We start from the raw sequence: 23,083 nt of genomic DNA, 5'->3' as shown, positions 1-23,083 counted from the left end.
TTTTTAAAATTTAGGAGTAACTCCATGTTATTATAGTAGTACTCAGAAAGTAGAGGCCATTCCATAACATGAAGGAAAGTCTTTAATAAAGCTAAACTTTGTGTAAACTATATATTTTTTTTACAAAGTAACGATATCTGATACAAAATAACGATATTTGAATACTGGAATTGTAAAGGATTATCAAGCTGCATTATCAAGGAGTTTAAGGGTAACAAGGATAAGTACCGAGGTGAATTATGTGATAATCTACAATAGCAAGAACATCCAAATAAGTTCAACAAATCAGCTATTATTTTTTTAAATTATTTTGATACTGACAAGCATATCGAAGAAATATGTCACTATAGCTGATTTATAACCAATAAGTTGATACCACTCATAAAATAAATCGACGTGACTATTTAATTGTTTTATTGTTGAATTCAATTATTATTGTAATTCAATATAGTAAAATAGAATAAATAATTAAAAATAAAACACATAACATAGTATATTGTAGTTGTGTATGTAATATTGACTCTTTATTATAAAATTTATTGTTTGAATGAATCTCCTATATAACGGTACGGTCGAGCTCGTATACGTTTTGAAAATGATCTATTATAATGTTTTTCCTTTTTATATTCCTTAGGATCATAAAATTGTCCTTCCGTTTCCAAAAATATATCAAAACTATACATTGTTCGTAAAAGTTGCATAGATAACATAGCCATTTCATTATTAAGTTGTTCTTGGCACAGAGAATTGGTCCAGTATTCCATAAGCTTAAAAAAAGAAAGTATTTTCAGTATTAGTATTAAAGTTTTTTATATTTGTCATAATTTTTACACTAGTGCCATAATATGTTAAAAGAAATACCTTGTATACAAAAAAATATAAAATAAATGTATTGCTTGCCGCAAGTTAAACTTGTTATATCAGATAAATGTCTAAAACAATATTTTGTAATCCAATTAATAATTGGATTAATTGAACAGCTCTAGATGAACCTGTTCTTCATGTTGACTATCAACATACGAGGGCGGTTTGATAAGTCAGTGGCTTTTTAAATTTCCCGCGCAGTTACTCCAAATGCAACAGTGCTGCCGTCAGCTGTAATCTACTACTGTGCAACCTTTTAATTTTGAGCAAGCTACGTCGTTCACTTGGTGTTTGATAGCCGTTCAAACCAGACAACCTCGTGAATTTTTACAACAATGGAAAAAAGTGAATATCGTGTGCTGATTAAGCATTGTGGCCAAAATCCACGAATTGAGATACGAACTGCTACCCCATCCAGCATATTCTCCAGATTTAGCCCCCTGCGACTATTTTCTGTTTCCAAAACTAAAGAAATGGCGAAATTACCTTTTTTCACTTTCGTAAAAATTCACGAGGTTGTCTGCTTTGAACGGCTATCAAACACCAACTGAAAGTCATCTTCGGTGTTATTTGACCCGTGCCAATTAGACGAATGGCACTACGTTAGTGTGTCTTAAATGAAAGCCTCCGGATAACTGACGCTCTCCGGTTGTAACTTTGCCTTGTCCGGGTATAGCGGATCTCTGTCCGGATTGACTTCCCCCTTTCTTCGCAACTCATGAATTAAATCATAAAATAAATAAAAATAAACAAAATAATTCGGAAGCGGGGAGCTGGGCTACACAGAGCTTAAAAATTTCGGACATCACGTATCCAAACAAGGCACCCACCACGTCTTCTAGTGGTAATAAAAAGGTGCCCATCAATAAATTACCCAATATATCCCCGCGTTCTGGACCATTAATTAGGTTATGCCCTCCGTCGAGGAGCTACAAAGAATGCCGAGCGACGACTAGACAGCTAGTATGGCCAGGCGACAAACTCAAGGTTGTTGCTAAGGAGATAATCGTGAGTTCAAGCGGAACCATCCGATCCTCAGCGGATTTTGGAGCTTATTAGGTCAGGAAACCATCAAATAACGACAGAAACCACGAAGTTAGAAAAAGCCTAGGGCAAGTACAGGTCAGCTAGTTTTATGATTGACAAAGCATCCTTGGTCACTTTGGCGAGATCTGGTGGTGTCATAAAGTACGGTTTCTCAGCCATTACAATGAGGATGAGGAGCAATCCTCACTGAATGCAATGGGTTCAGTAGCACCGCAAGGCATTGTTGACACCCAAACGGAAGTGGGCGACAATAGACCTGCTCTCGCAACTATAGTGGCTCTAGTGGAAACACTGTGTCACACACATAACAGAAATACACATATCTCGACTGAACGTTTTCTCTCCAGTCTCCTCAATTGCATCAGAGGAAAGCATGAGTACGCGCTCTTCTTCATCCCCTTCATCTCTTCGATGAAAGGGAGCTTCTAAACTCAAGCAATGAATATAGAGGAAAGAGCGCTCGATGTAACGGTGGTGTACATAACCATATCCATAACGAACTATGATGCGAGTGCTACAAATTAACCTGCAGCCCTGTAAACCTGCGTCCTCCAGTCTGCTGCAATGCCTCAGCAATAACCAGGTCGCTATGGTCCTGCTGCAAGAGCCACGAGTTTATAGGGATTATGCATGCGGACTCAGGACAAAAAAGTTTGATTTAATATATGCGATCAACAAGAGTAAGCCTAGATTTTGTATACTAATAATTTAAAAAATATAACGCTTTCATGCTTTCGCAATATAGTGACAAAGACCAAACTGCAGTAAGTATTGAGGGACCTTGGGGCCAAATATTGGGAGTATCTACATATTTTATTCACGATCACGATGAAATACCATCAAGTAACCTGAAACAGTTGACAAACGGCGCTAGGAAACTTGGTGTGGAAACCCTTTTAGACTGCGACGCCAATACTCATCATGAAGTATGGGGCAGCTCCAATACAAATGAACTTGTTGAGTTACTTTCTTATTTTATTTTTAGTAATAACCTCTTTATACGTAATGACGGCAATAGGTCAACCTTTATTACCAAAAACAGGCTTGAAGTATTAGATATCGCCGTCACTATTGCCAAACTTAATGGGTCTGTTCAGAAATTGAAAATGCCTATTCAACATTCCTTTTCAAACCATATGATTTCAGAATTTATTTTAGTATCAACTTAGCCAATTACTCCCAGTTTAGAAATATTCAGAAATGTCAGATATACGAACTGGACTAAGTACAATTCAGTTGTAAATGAGGTGATGACAAATATCCCCCAGAAAATACAAATGATCTAGACTTAATAAAGCTTTTAACCTTGCCTGTCCTTCTACTCGACCTAGTAGTAACCCACCTTGGTGGAATAGAACTTTAGGTCAGTTGCGGAAGTAATGCAGGGGACTTTTTAATAAGGCAAAGCTAAATAGAAATGAGAGAGATTAGTCCGTTTACAAGATCTTTCTGTAGAAATATAATAAAGGATCACATAAGTGTTAATTCTATCAAGTTCAGCTATGTTCCAACTCAATGAAGGAAGGTTGTTTTTATTCCCAAGACGCCTAAAACTTCTCATCGTAGCCCCAACGAACTCCGTCCAATTAACCTCTCATCTATCGTGCTGAAGGGTCTACAAAGAATTATAGAATTCGAAATAAGGCGTGCTATTGATCCCTATCATTACTTCCCTTCACAATCTACGAAGACAATGTTCAATTTAAAGGAGTTTTGTATAGTTGCTTTCGTATATATGGAAGATTTTTTTTAACAATATTCTTCTTAGTGCAATAACAAACGCACTCTCGCATTTGGGTGTTGATAATATGTTCATTAGCTTTATCGGACAGTTACTAACTGGCAGAATTATTGAAGCAAATATGGGTTCATCAACAGAGCACAGGCAGGTAAATAGAGGTACTCCCCAAGGAGACACAAAAAATGCCACAAAAACTAAGGAGATCGGGTTGTGAGATTATAGCATATGCGGATGATATTGCTTTAATGGTTACCAAAAAATATGCTACCAACATAAGGGATGTTCTGCTGGTCTTAATATCCTAAATAAATTGACGCTAAAATGTGGCCTTGGGGTTAACGCCAGCAAAATTGAAATCGTAGCTTTTACCAGTAAACATAGAGTTCCCAATCATTCTCCACCCTGTATCCGAGGTTCTGCGATAAACTTTATTGAGAAAATAAAATCTTTACCCATTTTTTTCGATACAAAACTTAGTTGGAAAGAAAATATTTTGGAGCGCGCTAAGAAAGCCAACATTGCGTTGCTCTATGTCAGAAAGCTGTTGGCAAAAGGTGGAGATTACAATCATGTATTACTCAATGGCTATAGACGGCTGTCATTAGACCAATACTTTTGTATGACATCACGGCATGGAAGATGACCGAGGCGCAGAGCTAAACTTTTAGTGGTATTAGTACTATTAGTATTAGTGCTGCTCTGTGTACCACACCATCAATTGAGTTAAATCTAATGCTTCACTTAATGCCACTTGACCTCATCAATAAACATTCTACTCTGAGACTGAAAGCTACATCACAATGGAGGGCTAGTTACCATAGACACGGCTCCATTCTAAAACTTTACAGTCCTACTCCCAATAACATTGACTGCCCTCCCGTTTTCGATTTTGAAAGGAAATTTATTGTTGAGTCCTATCCAAAGATGTTTGGCTGTCAGGTGGCCCGTCTTTGGGGGAGGGTTTAACCATTTTTACCAACGGTTCAGAAATTAGAAGAGGCATAGGAAGTGGAGTTTCCTCAGATGGGCTGAATATTTCCTCTCTCTATAGGCTTCCAGATCACTGTAGTGTTTTTCAGGCAGAATGAGTGCTATAAGGTAAGCTATAGCTTGTCTAGAAGTAGATGATACTTCATACAAATATATACATACTATCAGACAGTCAAGCTGCTTTAAAATCCCTGAGCTCAGTCCAATTTATATCTAGCACAGTCTTTGACTGCTACACATCTCTAAACGAGGTGTCAACGCAGCTCAGTATTTTTCTAATCTGACTCCACGGTCATAGAGATATTTTTGGCAAATGCAAAGCAGACGAGTTAGCCAGAAAGGGGATTTCAAGCGAATTGGCACCGAGTTCTTCCTTTTTAACAAAATATGGGAAGACTCAACGATGTGCAGGCATCTGTATGCAGTTTGGCCACGCTCAGTGGTAGGTTTACTTACAGGTCATTGTATTTTAAGTAACCATGCTAGGAGACTAAATCTCCCTTTCAACCATACCTGCTGCATTCTGTTTTGGCGAACAGCAAGATCTCCCTCTGAATAGCATTATAAGGTTTGCCAAAGATTCTAAGTATTTCTACCTATTGAGTTTTTAATTATATGGTAACATAATGGGCTTGTAGGCTAAAGTAGGTTCCTTCGGATCGCCGGTATAACCTAACCTAACTCATATATCGTAGAACATAATACCGAATTGAATCATTAATCAATTAGAGGTGTAGCTTAGATCGCCTGCATGTAGTGTTTCCTGGACAATGCTAAATGATATATTGCTTCGATCTTGTTCTCCTTAGTCTTGTCCTTTTTATGGGTTTTAGCATCTTTTTTTATCATCATATTTTAGCATCATTAATTAATATATTTCATTTTTAATTGCCTTGGGCTAGTAGCTATCGTGTATTGGATTTAGCTGTATTTTCATCCCATGCGGACTTAAGTAGAATCATACCCTCTCTAAGCGACTCGGGAACTGTGCCAGGTAGTAAAGCTGTCTCTTCTACTGGTGCCCAAATTAAGGCAAACGAGCTTACAGTGGCACAAGCCACAAATAAATCCAAGTCTTCGTGTGCACATCAACACATTAACCTGTCAACAAGAACATATATGCGTAGGCTCGCCCGAATCCTAACCAGGATAACGCCATTCATTCTTTCGAAGGGGATGAGGTTGTACTTAAGAAGCCCAGACAACTTCAACCTAACTATCTGATGACAATCAAAAAGGTCGGGGCAGTCTAGAATGGCTTGTAGCTCTAAATTTTTTCTGTGGACAAAACAGCACAAGTTTCCAGCCTTTTGAAATCTTAGCTATCATTAAAGCAACTCTTACTTGCCATGTCACGGCTAAAAGGTCGTAGGTGTCACTGTACCCAAGATGACTTACGTGAGGCTATCGTTCTTAACGAATAATCACTCGCCCCCTTATCAATAATCAATAGTGGATGAAGTAAACAACTAAAAGATCCCGGTCAATATCGGAGCAGATGCAGATGCACATCATGACGATGTGGTATCGCCGTACCAATACGCGAGGTGAGTGTTTTTTGATTTCATTCTTGCAGGTAATTCAATAATTTTTAATTTATGTGAGAAACAGACTTTCATGATCTTAAATAGAATGAAAGTACTCTATATTCTGAAAAGTACCCTTATCAGAAAGGATTCTACACACTTCTAACTAGCTAGTACGTATCACAGGAGTGCTCCTTTTCGGACCACACATACTAAACATTAAATTTTGAAATGAATAGGTTATCCGAACAAATGAAAAAAAAAAAAACGTTCCAACTTATCCGTTTTCTGGTGCATCCTAACTCCAGCATGCAGTTGGCTTCTCCTGTTAATCGTAACTGCGCTTACGTTTGCCATTAATGCGGCCCGGAAACCGTCCAAACTTCGGGGTAGATCCAAACCTTTATGAACAATTCGACGATTGTAGATCTTTGCAAAACTCTTGGAGTTAAAGCTACAGGATACTGGGCCCCATATAAACAGAAGCAAATAAAATTTAATTGCGGCAAAAGGTAGGCAAAAAAGGGTATTTTGAAGAAATTTCTGTTGCAATATAGAAATTTTGTGTGAGACCAGTTGAATATACAAAATTCCCAAATGTACCCATGAAGCCTGCGACTGTATTGAGGTTCATAATGGTCGCTGGTACAACACTAGCCTCTACTATGGAATGTGGACAGCCCTACACCTTGTCAAGTTATCGACATTTAAATTAAGTGGATTATATAGATCTTTAAGCCCAGGGCGCCTGCAACAACGTATGCCCTAGCGCTGCACCCCACAGGGTGTGTTCCTCATCCCATCTTGTGGAAAATAAAGGCGAATTCAAAATATTGAAACAATCCGGATATAGGGTTTTAGATTATGCGATGACAATAACTGTATTAATAAAATTAATTAATAATAACTGTATAACAGCATGCCATGAAAATATGCGAAACATTAATTCCCCTTTCGGAACTAAGCAGTCTTCAGGACAAAAGAGTTGAAATAGGCATTAGTGCTAAGACGGTTAAAGGATTACTGACGGTATATAATAAAAATCCTGAAAACGGAATATATTAGTTCAGCATTTGCTATTTTGTGTGCTATATTCTACTGAAAATTATGAGCGGAGGCAATTGTACGTTAAGCACATCAAAAAGCTGCAATCTCAATAAACAGGTGATAACTTTGCCACTCGACTCTCTCAATGTCTTTCATAATTGAATCTGGAGAAATTTTCACAAACTTGCAGTAATTGGCTATTATCTTTGCTAAAGAACTAACTGATATATCAGGAGTTTCACGGCGCTACCATAGTGAAACACGCAGCAGACCAAGCTACCCTTCAGTCAGTTGCGATGCATACTGCTAAAATACGATATCAGAAAAAGAGAAGCGAAAGGAAAAGAAAAGTCTTTTCAGGCCACAAAGTAAGTAGAAAGTCGTGAGTACGAAAAGTTCATTGAACTGAGGGATAAATAAAACTGTGTAATAGTATATAGCTCGAAAATTGAATAAAAAAATCAAAAGCCTGACAAATATTTATGAGTTCAGAATTAATTTTTATGAAGATAAAAATGGTAAACATTTTATAGATATCTACGGCATACCTAATATTAGGAGGAATCATTTCTCGAACCTACTAAATGGCGGTAGTAATGCTATGCCTGAAAGAAAAGCTGATCCCAAATTTTCATGCATTGCCAATGAAATAATTGTTCGGCCACACCTTGGCTTAATTAGTAGCCAAAATTTTAGTATATTAAGACTAAAGTATTAGGTTGTTTCGACTTTTTGCTTTTATATTAGCAAGTAGACTCACTTCATTGAAACTATCCACATGTTTATATCTTTATTACAACGATAATTGCAACTAGTAGAACTTTCTGACATCGACTATCGATGAGAGGTTTACATACTGATATAGGCTGAATGATTATAACAATAATATGGGTATTCAGGTAACAGATTAGTTGCTTACTAGATTTTTACAACAACAATTTGCATACAAAGAAGAAACTAAGCAGAGAATCTACTATTTCGGAGACTCTCAGATTAGTGAAAATTTGATTAATAGTGCTGCTAGTACCAAGTGTCGGCGCTATGAGCATAGGATGTCTTAAAAAAAAATTCAAAAATAAAAACATAAATTAATAAATAAAATTCAGTAGAAGTATAATCGGTAAAGGGATAAAATATAAATAAAAAGTATAAAATTGAATATTCTACTTCTTGATATATGACACGCTTGCAATTTCAGTTATATGATAAGATAAGATAAATTATATGATAAATTTAAATGATATTAAAATTTACGAATATTTGAGTATTTTACTTGTTAACATATGTTTCGCTTTTTCTGTTGATACGAGTGCTGCCAAGGCATTTGCACACAACAAACTAATCAGATTACGCATTTTGGGTCGTTCAAGCAACAGATTAACATCAAAATGTATTTTTTTTTTTATATATAAAGTTTTTTAATCAACTAAGCAACTAATCTGTTGCCTGAATACCCCTAATATTATAATCAATAAATCTCCACATATCAGCACTCTTACAATTATCTATGAAAGCAAAAATTTACGGTCATATTCTAGTTCAGGCTACAGATGTCTGCTAGTTACTTATCATACAGAATATTTAACAATACATACGAGGTACAGTTTGTTTTGTTAAGATTTTGTTTAACATATTTTAATAAATATCATATAAAATTTATATTATAAATGTAAAATGATTTACCTTTATGGCTGAATTATTGGTTGCATTATGTTGACCATTCCAAGATATATTTATTGACCATAGAGGACTTTCGAAGGGAAATTTCAGGGGTAAGCTAATAAGGCATTCCATTTTAGCTGACCCTTTAACAATCAATGCGCGATAGAATGAATTGGAATCTTTTACATCAGAATCTTGATTAGTTTTGTCTACAAATGAAGCATAATAGTCTTCTTGGTCAATGGATGTCCATTTCACTAAACTGCACGACGGTTCACCCGGAGGTAATTTTTCATTTTCAGTATATAAAAATATTTTATTATTTACAATAGCTTTTAATTGGGTAAAAAGTATTAATCTGCATTGCCAAAGCTTTTTTATTTTATTAATAACGTTGGATATAACATTAAGAGTTTTTTGCTCTTCCCAATTTTGAATGCCATTAACTCTTATGTAACACATTTTTTGAAGCCATTTATATGGCTTTCCATACCCTTTCTTTTGCAAATTCTGAAGCCAACTTGTTGGGTTTATTTGAAACGATTTTAACTAATTAAATTACATAGAAATTAAAAAACTTATTATTTACTTATTTATTGTTTTTTTTTGTACTCACCTTTCGTTGTACTTCAAATGACGGAATTGTCTCTCCATCATTATTAGACACAACATCTAAAATATTACTTGCTGAAGATATCTCTCTGTAAAGAAATAATAATGATAAAATTATACAAGATATTATAATATAATTATAGTTGTTTTTGGTTATAATAGAATTTTTAGTTTTAGAAATAAAAGAAGCTCTATTTACACCTAGAGATATAGAACTGAAGCAAATGAATTGAAGCTGAAACCTGATGACGTATTGTGTGTTGTTTGTACAGGGTTAGGCGATTGAAGTGTTCAAGTAATCATATCGTTTTAGTGTGAAATTATTTTTTTAATGATTAATTACCAAATTTTATGGAAATAATCAAAATTTTAGAATTCCTTCAATCTAGCTCGATGTGGCCACGTTTTATACTAACTATGACCTTCAAACGGTTAAAAAATGAGTGGCATGCTTCACGAATGTAATCTTCTGATATTTTGGCCCATTCCTGAAAAATAGCTTTTTTTCAGCGCATTCATACTGGCATATTTTTTAGTCCTCACCTTGCTCTCCAAAATGGTATAGTTCATCGGATTTGCATCTGGCGAATTTGAAAACCATTGTGCGGACGCAATAAAATGGGGAACATGATTTTTTAACTATTCTTGGTTCTCACGAGCTTTATGAGACGGTGGCGAATTCGAAAGCCATTGTGTGGACGAAATAAAGTGTGGAACATAATTTTTTGACCATTCTTGGTTCACGCGAGCTTTCTGAGACGCTGTCGAGTGTTGCTGCAAAGTCATTGATCTACGACTGAAATATTCGCGTGCCGCGGCTCTAAAGCAACTTTCAAAACAATTTTCCAATAAAAAACGCTTTGACTTTGGCACCAGGCTCGATGAAAACGATTGGATAGCGTTCATTGGATGTGACAGCTACCCATACCATTACTTGAGATGGAAAATTATTTCGGGTGGCCATTCATAGTTTGATATTTGCGATCAAACTCGATCATTTTGAGAGTTTATGAACTCAAAATTTTCTTATCAGAGAACACAATGTTTGGAAATTCGTTAAGTTCGTATAAGCATAACAACTCCTTTGCTCTTCACTTCGATTTCGTTTAAGTCGACCCTTCACTTTCTGAAATATTTCATGTGATGTTGCTTTTTTCGTCCACCACCACTATTATAACGATTTATGGTACGATAGTTATTTTTTCACCTTTTTAACAAAAACAGCCAAATATATGTATTAACTACATTTCAGCTTACACAACATCAACATAAGACCAGAAGATGTCCAGAGATTATTAGAAAAACTATTGCACTAAAATAAAAATTGCGTCGTAACTGGCATCAAAATCAAGTACATTCGACTAGCTAATATCTATCCTCAGCAATATATTTAAAGATCGAACAAAAAGTTCACAAATTGTTTGTGTATTGATTTACAAAGTAGGCAGCCTAGACCAATAAATCTAGTCTTCTTGCTTTGCATAAACCTCATATAGATCTACATGAATTGTACTAGTGGTATCACAATTATTTGAAAAGTTACTCATCAAAAATCTTAACACTCATGTTGGCCCATGCGAACGTACGGTGCTAGTAAGTCTTGATCTCACGAATGCATTTAACACAGCCTTTCATAGCACATTGTTAAACGATCTAGCCGAAACAAACATCCCTGACATCACAAAACAATGGCTCTGGAATTATCTCATAAGCAGATCATTCATTGTTCATTCCGGTGTTCCCTACGGTATCTTTCGTGCCAACCCTTTTAAATCTTTATAAGTATAAACTCCCAGACCCCCCCGAGGGTTCAGAGTCATAACGTATGGAAACGACTGCACAATCTTGACGGGCCAGGACCACTCTATGTTGTGCAATAAATTGAGTGTACACCTCCCCTTTGTAGCATTGTTTTTGGTTGATAGAAATCTTCACCTATCACCAAATAAATCCTCCGCCACGCTCTTTACTTTTTCGACTAAAGAGGTATTCATGATTTTGCTCATTTATATCGGTGAATTCAAGATCCCCAGCATCACCAAACCCAAAATCTTGGGTTCGTTCTCGAAAGCATGTTGATACATGCTACTGAGCACATACAAAGCAATTGGTCGTCCTAAAGCGGCCTATGCAAATCCAGTCTATGCGTCTCCAGTAACGAGACGCAATTGACTAACTTCCAAGCATGTCAAAAAACAATACTGCTGATGCAACCGGCTGCTATCTCATGTAGACCACCTTCATGCGGAATCAAAACTGTTTCTTGTAATAGAGCACTATCAATTGTTGTCCAAGTAATACCTCATTGCGTGCCACATAGATTGATTCTCAACAACGTGCTCAACAGGCCTCCGGCAGATGCTTCCAGGAAGAACGACTTCTTCCCCGTACAGGAATTACTGTCCTAGTTCAATTGAGATCAGGGTATAGCCATGTGCTAAACTATTATTTGTCGTGACGTCGCCCATCTGTTCTCTGGTCTCTCTAAGTGCATCCAATTGTACGTGAGTGCTTAAGCCCAATTGACATTTGGACTTACTCTCTTGCAGTGACTAGGTTTATTCGTTTGGACCTGGATTGATTTCAATTGTCACCCCGCACATCCTTTATCCTCCCTACTGCCTTTATTTCCCACACCCTTACCCCAAACACAACCCATTCACATCCCAATCCATGTATTCATTTTGTAAACTTTACGTGTTATCTGCTTTCAGATCCAAGAGCAAAATAATAATTCCAACCAATGTGCGGAATCAAACCACAGCAAGATTTAAGGTGGTACCACTCCTTGTAGCTATTGCAGTGAACTGAAATAATATTCTTTAAAAATGCTCTGTTACAAACCCACGTTGTGGGTTGGATAATTAATTAATTGGAAAAGGACTACTGAAGTTAGGCGATGAATATGTCTATTTAGGGAAGTTGATGGACAACAAGTTCCAACTTTGATTTTTATAAATATTTTGTGCAATTGTTTAATTTGAAATATGATTTAGCCATTAACGTCATTTATTAAAACAAAAACGTCACTCATTGAAAATTTATTGCATTCAAAGCAATTAGAAATTAACGCTCTCACTTCTCTCACGTAAACAGTTAATACTCAAAAATTTAAGTAATAAATATCAGCACCAATAAAATATAAATAAAAAAGGATTACCTTCTAGTGTCAAAAAAAAAAGGGGGTACTCATCTAAACTTTTAAATTTATGAAATGTATAATATTATGCGTTTACGTACACTTAATGAAATATTTGAGTAAATTTATCAGTATGCTATATAATAGTACTATTTATATCAGTAATAATAACAACAGCGTAATTTTTTAGCCAATATCGAAGCAATTTTAAATATTTGTGCAAACTTTATGGATCAGCTGTTTCGTTGTCAATAAATTATAAAATAAAATACAGAAATTTAACGAAATTCGGTAAAATTTCCGTGTAAATTTATCAATTTTTTGTAAACAATTCTTTATACAAAATTTGACACTTCATTTATCAAGCAGATAAATTTATACGTTTATAAGGTTTATAAGGCATTTATTAGTTTAGATGAGTGCTCCTAAAGAAGCATTAAAAATGTATAATATAAAATAATTTCTCATGCATAATTTTTGTAGAATACATAAATTGTATACACAATTTATTGTAATATTGTATGATATTTTTTAGAATTAGTTAAGAACAAGTTAAAAACAATTTAAAAAATGCTTGTTGACCTTACCTTACAATTTCATCAGTTTTATTGTAATTAATTTCAGAATTTGCTGTCATAACTCCTAACGTATCGAAATATCTTAGTGTAACTGTGAAACATTCGTCTATATTTTTTAAATCCCCTATCTAAAACAAGATGATTTTTAAATATAGTGATATATACATATATATAATATATATTATTTTACCGTAAAACAAACTGCAAGTGGATGTGGCTCCATATGTATATTTGATGTCGAAATATCATCATCGTTATTCAGATTTGAAGATTGTGAAATGTTAGCGTCTTGTTTTCTTATTGAATTTAGTTCAGATGAAAGGTGCGAATTAAATGCATCTTCTTCAGTGCCGCTAATACTTAGATTCACATTTGAATTTGGTTCCATTTTTATAAAATATATATTAATATAAGCCAAATATAGAGGTTCAGGAAGTAAGTGGACTAATTTACCCAACTTCCATTCCACATCTAAGTTCATTTCTAATGCTTCATGTAATGGCTTTGTAGCTTTAAGTAACGTTTGTAGAGAAGGTGCAAATAGAGAAAACTTTTCATGTTTTAAATTTATATTTCCGATTACTTCTTCTCTTCTGTTTAAAAGTTCTTTGTAATTTCCCGACAATTCTTTTCTTAACTGTAATTCTTTTTCCAAACAAGCAATACGTTCCTTGTGATTTGAAGTTAATTTGTCGGATTTTACATCTTCTAGCAAATCAAGATCTTCATCCTGACTTTTAAATTCATAACAATGACGAATTTGTTTTTTTAAATGATTTATTTCATACAGTAAATTTTGTAAATGTAAAAGACTGCCGTCGACTGATTGCTTTTGTGCACCTAAATTAACGCGACCTTCTCTTACGTTATATTTGATTTCACGATTTAATTTTTTAATCATTCCGAACATATTAACAGTCATTTTGAGTTTTTCTGAATGAGATTCGGGCTAAAAAAAAAGTTTATTTTAAAAAATTTTTATATATCAATTTTGATAATTTGTTCAAAAAATTTGTTGTCATTGTATGGTTTAGATCAGGGCTGTCTAAGTGCGGTCCGCGACATGTTTTTAATATACCACAATTAAAAACAACTATGAATGTATTTATTTGCTTCTGCGGCCCTTCAATCTGTACACTGATTTGTATTGGCCCACGATCACATCTGGCCTGGACAGCTCTGGTTTAGATGAATATTATTCAACACAAACTGTATTGCTGACCGGAAACTTAATGGGTTTTGACTAAACCCTTAAACGGTACCAAAAAGAAAATGTGTGAACAACGAAAACAAGCCTCTTATTTAGTTAAGTATATTGTAAAAATATATTAAAATCGTAAATCTAATACTAGATTACTTTAAGTGTTTGTTTTTAACTTTTCTGTGTAAAATTTTTTAACATTTTTTGTACAATAAATAACTCTATAGATGAATACAACTTTAGTGCAAATGTATAATAAATCTAAAGTCGGTAGTGCTAATGCCACCGTCCGTGTTCGAAGGGAGCTATCTTATATTATTTATTTAAAAAAATGTCTTTAATTTATTTTTAAGCTGATGTTTTTCATTGAATTTAATCGCTAATGTAGATTTTTAAATGTATCCATTCGAAATATAAATATATATGCTATAATACAAACAATATCCGTATGAGGTTAAACAGTAAAAAAACACATTCCACTAACAAGGATTGAAAGGTATTAAAATTTGTTTTTAACATTGGCTTCAAAAATAAAAAGATTGTATAATGGTTTACATACCTCATTGCTACCACCTAACTTTATGCGATGTACTTTTTTAAAAACCTGCAATAAATCATCTAAACTTTCAGATAAATTATTCTCCATTATGCCGGTATAAAATTTAAATTAATAACAAAATTCTGTGTGACAATAAAAATACACAACACGTTCAACCACGATATTATGGAACGTTTGAAAACAGTGAAACATAAGTGAGAGATAAAAAAAGGCAAACATAAATAGATGTCAAAAATTGATACCAATTGTTACACGTTGCAAGTATATCGTACTTAGGCATAATAGGTCTGTTCCACGACCTACTCGTAGTAACTTTGATTAACATTCTGTATACACAAATGTGTTTCACCAGCAAATTTTCGTGTATTTTCGTGAAAGTTTTACTTGAGTTTTACTATGAGTAGCTCGTAGAACAGACTTAATATTAAAAAAGTCATTACCAAATATAAAATATTTAACACTATATTCCAATGTTTCCAATGTTATACTATATAATAAATATTTGTATAATATAATAAGTATTATTAAATTATATTATATTATATTATATTATGAAGCAATTGTGATTGTGCGATTGTAAAGTAATAGCAGTTCAAATTGAGCTTGACAGCTCGGTATTCGGTCAAAATTTTATATAATTTGTTTTTGTGAAACTATTGCAGTATCGAGTTAACAAATACTGGAACATCATATATCGTGATATTTTTCTTTATTCGTTAAAATATTTGATGTTCAACTATAAACAAATAAAAAATTAGTAATTTGGCGAATTTAAATCAATCAGGACTTAACCTTTTCAATTTACTTGCGAGAAGTATACCAAGTTTAATTTACCTCATATACATGAAAGAATTAAAGTGGTTGTTAATAGTACCAAAAACTTGTTAAATAAGAGCACAAAAGTCACGTTATGGCTTAAAGGATATAAAATATCTGTAAAAATATTTTTAATATTAAAAGTAACCATCCAGCAAAGCGATATATAGATGCATATATTTGTAATCGTTGTAAGAAAATTTTTTGAATTTGACAAGGAATTTCTAGTTTAGTCACCGTATAGTCTGTGCAAGATATCATTTCTTGTTTCTAAAATGCTTTAACAAACACGGATTTAGTTCTAGAAACAAACATATATATATTATATTGCATTTATATTATTATATTATATTATATATAAATATATATATATATATATATATAAGTTATATTATATTGTAGTAGTAGTAGTATTTCTTTATTAAATTTAGGTTATATTTACATTTACAAAATTAACATTTTCAATAATTTATAATATATAAAACATAAATATTATATTGTATTATAGTATATAACTTATTATATTATATATATATTTCATCCAAATCATCATATGCTATAGACCCGTATTTTGAAAAAAATAATGAAATTGTTAAATCAACTTAATCAATTTTAATCACTATAGTCATATTACACTTTTTTTTGAGTAAAATTAAAAATATAAATATTAAAGATAAATTGAACATAACATGTCCAGTTTACACTTTTCTGCGTCAGAGATTTCTCGGTCAATTTAATTCAATTGGTCATCAAGATAATGTGATAAGTAATCACTGGACCATTTTATCAACACACTCTCGATGCTTTTGCTATATTTGCATTGACAAGTCTTCGAAAATTACCTCAAACCGATCCAGTACTATAAGATACCCCGCTAAAGACATTTTAATCATGTACTTTACAATTGATAGTAACCCCCAACCAATAAATTAAAATTTTATTTAATTTCGGAAAATTGGAAAATATGTTTTATTTACATTTATTTTCAAAAATACAAAATGGATAATCCTGTAAAATATAATTATAGTATTTATTTTAAGATATATTTGATGAGAAAAAAATAAACTCTGTGTTCACAATAATAGAAGTATTTAGCTAATATAAAAAATCAGAATTGTATTATGTATAATAAGTTTTCTATGAAATACAGATGAAGACTTTGACTTGGACACGTTATAGCCTGAGTCTTACTGACTTCGAATAATATTTTTACCAGGATGCCTGCTTTGTTTCAGGTTATTATCCTGTTGGTAGATTTATTTCGAAGGTATGTTTTTTTTTATGTACAATAATATTAAATTGTTCATTTTATCAACATAAATTTTTTGGTTCATATTAATATTTATACACAGAATAAGTGGAACTGAGTTATTTTAAAAACAATTCTATGTCATTACTGTTATACTGTTCCTTAACTGTGTTCTTGAATATACAATTATTATGTAAGGAAATATAAATTAAACTTATACAATTATATAATTATAAACATGTGAATATTGCGGACAATTTTATAAAATCATCTGAACAATGATTAGTTGAGGCGGAAATATAGTTATTACGATATTTACGCAATGATCGATTAGTAAATAATTTATCAATGTTATTTATTTATTATCTTCATATTTATTAATAAACACAGCGAAAAGCTAAGAGCGCCAATTTATCTGTATATGTACTTATGTATTTCTCAGACAAGGTGAACTCATTTTGTTAAGAACACTATTTAAATCCTAAAACTACCCAAACATTCTTCACATAAATATATAGTATATTAAATTTTTAATTGTGGTTTATTGTGTTTTTGGATTTAATGCAAAAATAGATATTTGGTTTATTATGTCTTATATGGTATACGTAAAAAATGCATATTTTAAATATGAAATATATAAGTACATACGAATATATAAAAATAAAACAAATTGTTAAATAATGCTTTCCCTTGTCACCATACATTTACACATTCAAACGTTCGTATGAACAGAAATAGTGTACAGTGCTCTAGTATATAAAGTAGTAGATAGTATATAAGATTATTATATGTATAATTTAAAAAAATTATGCAAAATTTTCAATGACGACATTAGAAAATCATTGTCTTTTTATATTTAATACACATTTTATAATTTTAATTATAGGTATAGAGTCAATTACTAAATTTTTTAAAGAAATCATCAAACATAACGAGTAATAATATTTATAATTCACATAACAGAAGAGGTAAATCAAAGTTCAAATAACCCATTTTCGGTTCACATATGTGATGTCTTTTGAATGTATATACATGAATCAGTTGCTATGCAAACAAAATTTGTACATTAAATTTTAAAATTTTTTTCGTTAAGATATATAAGATATAAAACATGTTAAATATTTCATACCGCAGCTACTGTTGAAAACAAGTATTATTCGTCATAAATTATTTTTTCGTTTCTATTATAAATTGTAATAAACGGTTTAATTTCTAAATATCTAATAAAACTAGCTATGTCCCTGGCCTTTAGAACGAGTCTTCAAAGTAATAAAACCTCAAATCTTGTCTGTTTGTTTTTCTTTTATAGAATATTTTCTATATTTTAGCACTTAAGCATTCTTCATAGTCAACGAAAAAGTGATGTCTTATTTGCTCAAATAACTTTGATCATCTGATTAAATTTGATTCAATGTCCACTTAAATACATTCTATGATGTAGGTGAAATTAGGTGTTGAAGGCGTTTACTTGTATAACTGTCAGTACTTTCACTCGAAAACATCTATTATCTATTGGAATGCTCGAAATATTGCGATTTCCTGTTATTGTTCTTATTAAACCATTTAGTCTTTTATAAAGTTAAGTAGAACTCCTATGGGTCAGTGAATAAATGGTCACATAAAAGTGATTAATGGATTCTATTTTATCTTCATCCTTGCGGATCCTGCAAAGTCTATTTGTTGGAATACGCCACCGTTACCTATTAAGTATATACAATATATAAATATATTTAGACAGATAGAAAATATAATAAAACAATTCATTTTAAATAAATTTTAAAACATAAAATTTATGATGGTACTTCAAAAAATATAAAAATTCGACTGGATAATTGATAAATCGTCAATTATTATTTTTTAATATTAAATATTAAAAATTAATATTTGTAGTGGTACTTTAAAGAATTAAGAAATTCGACTTGTTTAAACATCAATAGATTTTTATATCACAGATTAACCAGGGACTTTCAATTGATTTTCTAAAATGATTACAATTTTCCTTAGCATCTCATTTTATAACTGATTTTGCTAAATCAGTCAGTTGGTATTTTAAGCAACTTTTTTTACTGCCCCATATTTCAACATAGTTTGGTTTTCGTGATATTAGACTTTAAACTTGTAAAGTTGCGGCATTGATTACACAAACAATAATTAACACTTTACCTAACGCTAATTATAAAATTTAAAGTACATAAAATTTTAATATTGATCACACAAAAAACAACAATTAGAAGTTCTATCTGTATGTCAATGTTTATATAGATAAAAATTTATCATTAAATTGTAGCGGAATCGTAATAATGCCAATTTTCTTATTTATTTTATTACTGTCGTCACTTTAATCTTAATTAACTAAATTAATTAATCTTAATTAAGTTAATCTTTATTAATTTCTGATTTTGATTGACTTATAGCTGTTAGCCATGCGCTTTAAAGCACTGTACAAGGATAGTAATTTTTAAGAGCGCAATAAATCAATTGTATTTAATAATATAATTGTCTTTTAAATCAACATTATCAAAGTTAATTGGAAATGAGCTGTTTTGTTCCATCGAAATGAGTTTCTAATAAATCTGTGGGAATTGTATTTAAGTTTCAGCAAAGTCAATATTAACATTTTTCTTCTATACTAAAAATTATATTTTCCAATAATTTTTTTAATTCATTGAAAAATGAATTTATTAAATAACTAATCAGATTATAACTAAATTTTAAACATAATTGATATATAAAAATTAAATATTATATAAAATAAGAACTTTCACAGCAAATTAACATAAACTTTAAAGTTCGAGCATACAAGTCAAGTACGGCTTTGGGTCAATCGGCTAATGAACACTGATTGTGAGCCTTAAATTTGGCAAGTCATGAGTCCCACTTTTTGTACTTGCAGTATCAAAAAAAAAATTATTTACGAATAATTAAATATAAGAAATAATTCCAAGATCACTGATGATGGGTATTTGGCAATATTCGAAACAGCTGTATGGTCAACCAAAAATTCAATTAATTAATAAATAATAAAATTTTATTGTTGTAATTTCCAACAATAGTAATAGTAGAGTAGTTCGAAATACCTCTACTATTGAAAACAACAGTTTATATTAAGAATTTAGTTTATTTCTTCGAAATGGATTAAAAATCAATTTATTGCATAAAATTTAAAAATATGTTAATAAATGCAATTTAATTTATTCGCTAAACATAATAACATAAATATTTCGAATTTTTAAAAATGTTTTTTATATAATTTATTATGTATGTTTAGTGTCCTAGTGTTTAGTGTTTTTATTTTTTCTACTTTAATTTAAAAAACGAAAAACCGCGTTATAAAAAGCTTTCTATAAATAAAATAAATTCCTTGACCGTTTATAAAACTATAACAAAAGTGTTCATTGCAGCAGCCCTTTTAGGGCCTCAATTTTATTAGCTTTTTATCTCATTTCATGCAACGTGAGGTATAACATAAGTTTTGCATGCCAACTAACATTTCTTATGGCAACTTTGAACAAATTTCAAAAGCTTTAAATCCTAACATAATTAAAAATTGTTTAATTTTCATTACCGTTCTTTTGCAGTCAACCCGAGCATACACAAAAAGTACTAACATATTGTAGCACATACGTATGTATTTAAAATATTTTTTTATTAGGATTTTAACACTTTCTTTTGTGTGTGATAAATATATTTTGTAGTCCAATTATAATTTTCTTCTTCTATACAACATTTAAAATAACTATTTTCATTGAAACTGATGTGCACAGGCACTTTTTAAAGATTTTGTTGTTCATTTATTGATAAGATACTAAATATTGTATAGGCATTTATTGGCATAGTATAGAAGTTATACTAAAGATAAGTTTAATTTAACTTAAGATAATTATGTACAATAATATAGTTTATATTATTTATATGTAGCCCACCTTTTTAGTTATATATGTTTATATATAAATTATTTGTTAGTACAAATCATAAAAATAAAGATAAAAACAGTTTTAAGGTTTTATTGTGGATGCTATTTGAAAGGCTATGAAACACCGTAAAGTATCGAGCTTAATATTTTTTTAACACTTAAATTTATTTAAAAAAAACTAAAGTTGTCATTCCTACAAATATCTAAGAAATAACTAGTACTAGTAGCTTATTTTAAAAATATTACTGAGTAATATATACTATATTTTAGATTATAAATGATACTATCTAAAAATTTCCAAATGCACAAATTTCACAAATTACTTTTGTATATTTTGAACATAATACATAAGTTTTCAAGTACACTTTAAATAAATTACTTAGTTTAATCTTATAAAATGTATAAACAGTAGTATACCAAATAATTTTTTAATTAAATAATTTTATAATTTTTAAAAAACTAACATTAGTTATTAATATTTTACAATTTTTGAATTTTTCATCTGCCCAGTTTTCAGACAATATCTATTTTAGTTAAGTTTTTATAAACCTACCAAATATTTCGTCAATATTTATGTTTATAAAGTTACTAAAATTTGCAGAATGGTACATTTATATTCGTATATACATTTTAAAAACGATTAAAGTAAACCAATCGAATTGTTTTATTATCAAAATGTGTCTTAGCGTTACCACTGAGTAGAAGTGTTGTTAGTAGAATATTTTATAACTTAAGTCTTAGTGATCGCTTCTTTTTACGGAATAAAAATGTATCTCTCTGTATAATCTTTTTGAAACAAATTCATTCTAAAAAATTGAAAAATAATTTACGATTAGAATGATTGGTGGTGGAAAAGTAATAATCTACTATGTTCAAGATTGTATACATTTTCAAATCGTTAGCGCTACTTTCAACTTTATACTTGCTATAGACTATTCACTGGTATTGGTTCTTTATTCTGTTTATTGTTGAAAATTGTTCTAGCTTTTTGTATTATTGAGGTTTTGGTACATTATCTTAAATTTTAATAAATAATAAAATTAAAGATATATTATGATATTATTATTCTCTATATCTTTAAGACTTTGTTTTTTAAGTAAGTATTGGTTTCGAAATAGTAAATGTTGTAAACTGTGAAGATCTCATTCTGATCATTCAGCTATAAATATTAATTTAAGCACTTAAATAGTCTAGTAGCAATTATATATTCTCACCAAAAATACGAACATTAAATTGTCGATATACTAATCTAATATTCCAATAACTTCTGTAGTGGAAGAACAAAACTTTGTACTTAATTATCAGGTTATTACAGGCTATCAAGCTACCCTGTAGAGCGACAAGCTTGATACAAAATTGTTTACATACATGCTGAAATAGAGTAAATTTTTTTAAATTCTAAGATACAAGTTATAATAAAACAATTAAAATGGGCAGAAATAGTGGTGACACTGAAATATAAAAACCAGGTAACATAGAAATCATGAAAATCAACTAATTTATTGACAATATTTTCTTTAATATTTGTAATACTATTAATCACCAAATTATTGCCATTAATGATGATTAATAACAATTTACTATTAACAGGCCCGGTATATCGGAACTTGTCTACACAATAATGAGAATAATTATCACACAGCATTAAAATTAAACAATATTGTACTGCGATATCCGTATATATTCAACAAACATTGGCTATCCCTGTGTGATCGATATTTTATAAAAAAGATCGTTACCATATTTTTGTTACACATACAATTTACAAGAGCAGGATTTACTACATTATTTAAAATAAAATTAAAACTAATATAAAATTTTGTTATTTTTTTCACCATAACCCTCTTTATAAAATAGTAGTTTTAATCATTTAAAAATACACGAAAAATAAAAATTTAATTTGAATTACCTAACCTATATGATATGGTTGTTACGGTTATCCCAGGGGTCCATTTTGGCCCCTTGTCTTGCCGTATAATTCTCGAAAGAAATCACATAACAATACAATGCAGTACAAGAAAATACATATTCTGTTTATAAAAGACATAGTAAATTTCTTTAGTTAGTTTCGTCTCCCTTGGGACCTGCTGTCACTGGTTTATATACACACACTCTCTTATGTCGGTCGAATCTACGCAA

General features: G+C 31.1%; 1 protein-coding gene across 4 annotated transcripts; it reads right to left on the bottom strand.

Annotated features, from left to right (window-relative positions):
- Nucleotides 1-489: 489 nt before the first annotated feature.
- LOC119679391 (THO complex subunit 5-like) lies at nt 490-22,939 on the bottom strand. 4 transcript variants are annotated; one of them, XM_038091721.1, is made up of 6 exons: nt 22,854-22,939; nt 13,397-14,155; nt 13,216-13,334; nt 9,494-9,578; nt 8,899-9,426; nt 490-767 (listed from the first exon to the last, which is right to left on the bottom strand). In XM_038091721.1, the coding sequence occupies exons 2-6, from the start codon at nt 14,126-14,128 to the stop codon at nt 537-539; spliced, it is 1,695 nt and encodes a 564-aa protein (XP_037947649.1). In that variant the 5' UTR covers nt 14,129-14,155; nt 22,854-22,939; the 3' UTR covers nt 490-536. The 4 variants fall into 4 exon arrangements, with proteins under 4 accessions (XP_037947649.1, XP_037947650.1, XP_037947647.1 ...); XM_038091722.1 differs by having other exon boundaries at nt 22,859-22,929; XM_038091719.1 differs by lacking the exon at nt 22,854-22,939 and adding an exon at nt 14,967-15,125.
- Between the last annotated feature and the right edge of the window lie 144 nt (nt 22,940-23,083).

Source organism: Teleopsis dalmanni, chromosome 2, assembly GCF_002237135.1.
Source record: "Teleopsis dalmanni isolate 2A chromosome 2, ASM223713v2, whole genome shotgun sequence".
Classification (NCBI taxonomy): domain Eukaryota; kingdom Metazoa; phylum Arthropoda; class Insecta; order Diptera; family Diopsidae; genus Teleopsis; species Teleopsis dalmanni.
Note: the sequence above shows the minus strand (reverse complement) of the source record. Positions and strands in the feature narration are given on the sequence as shown.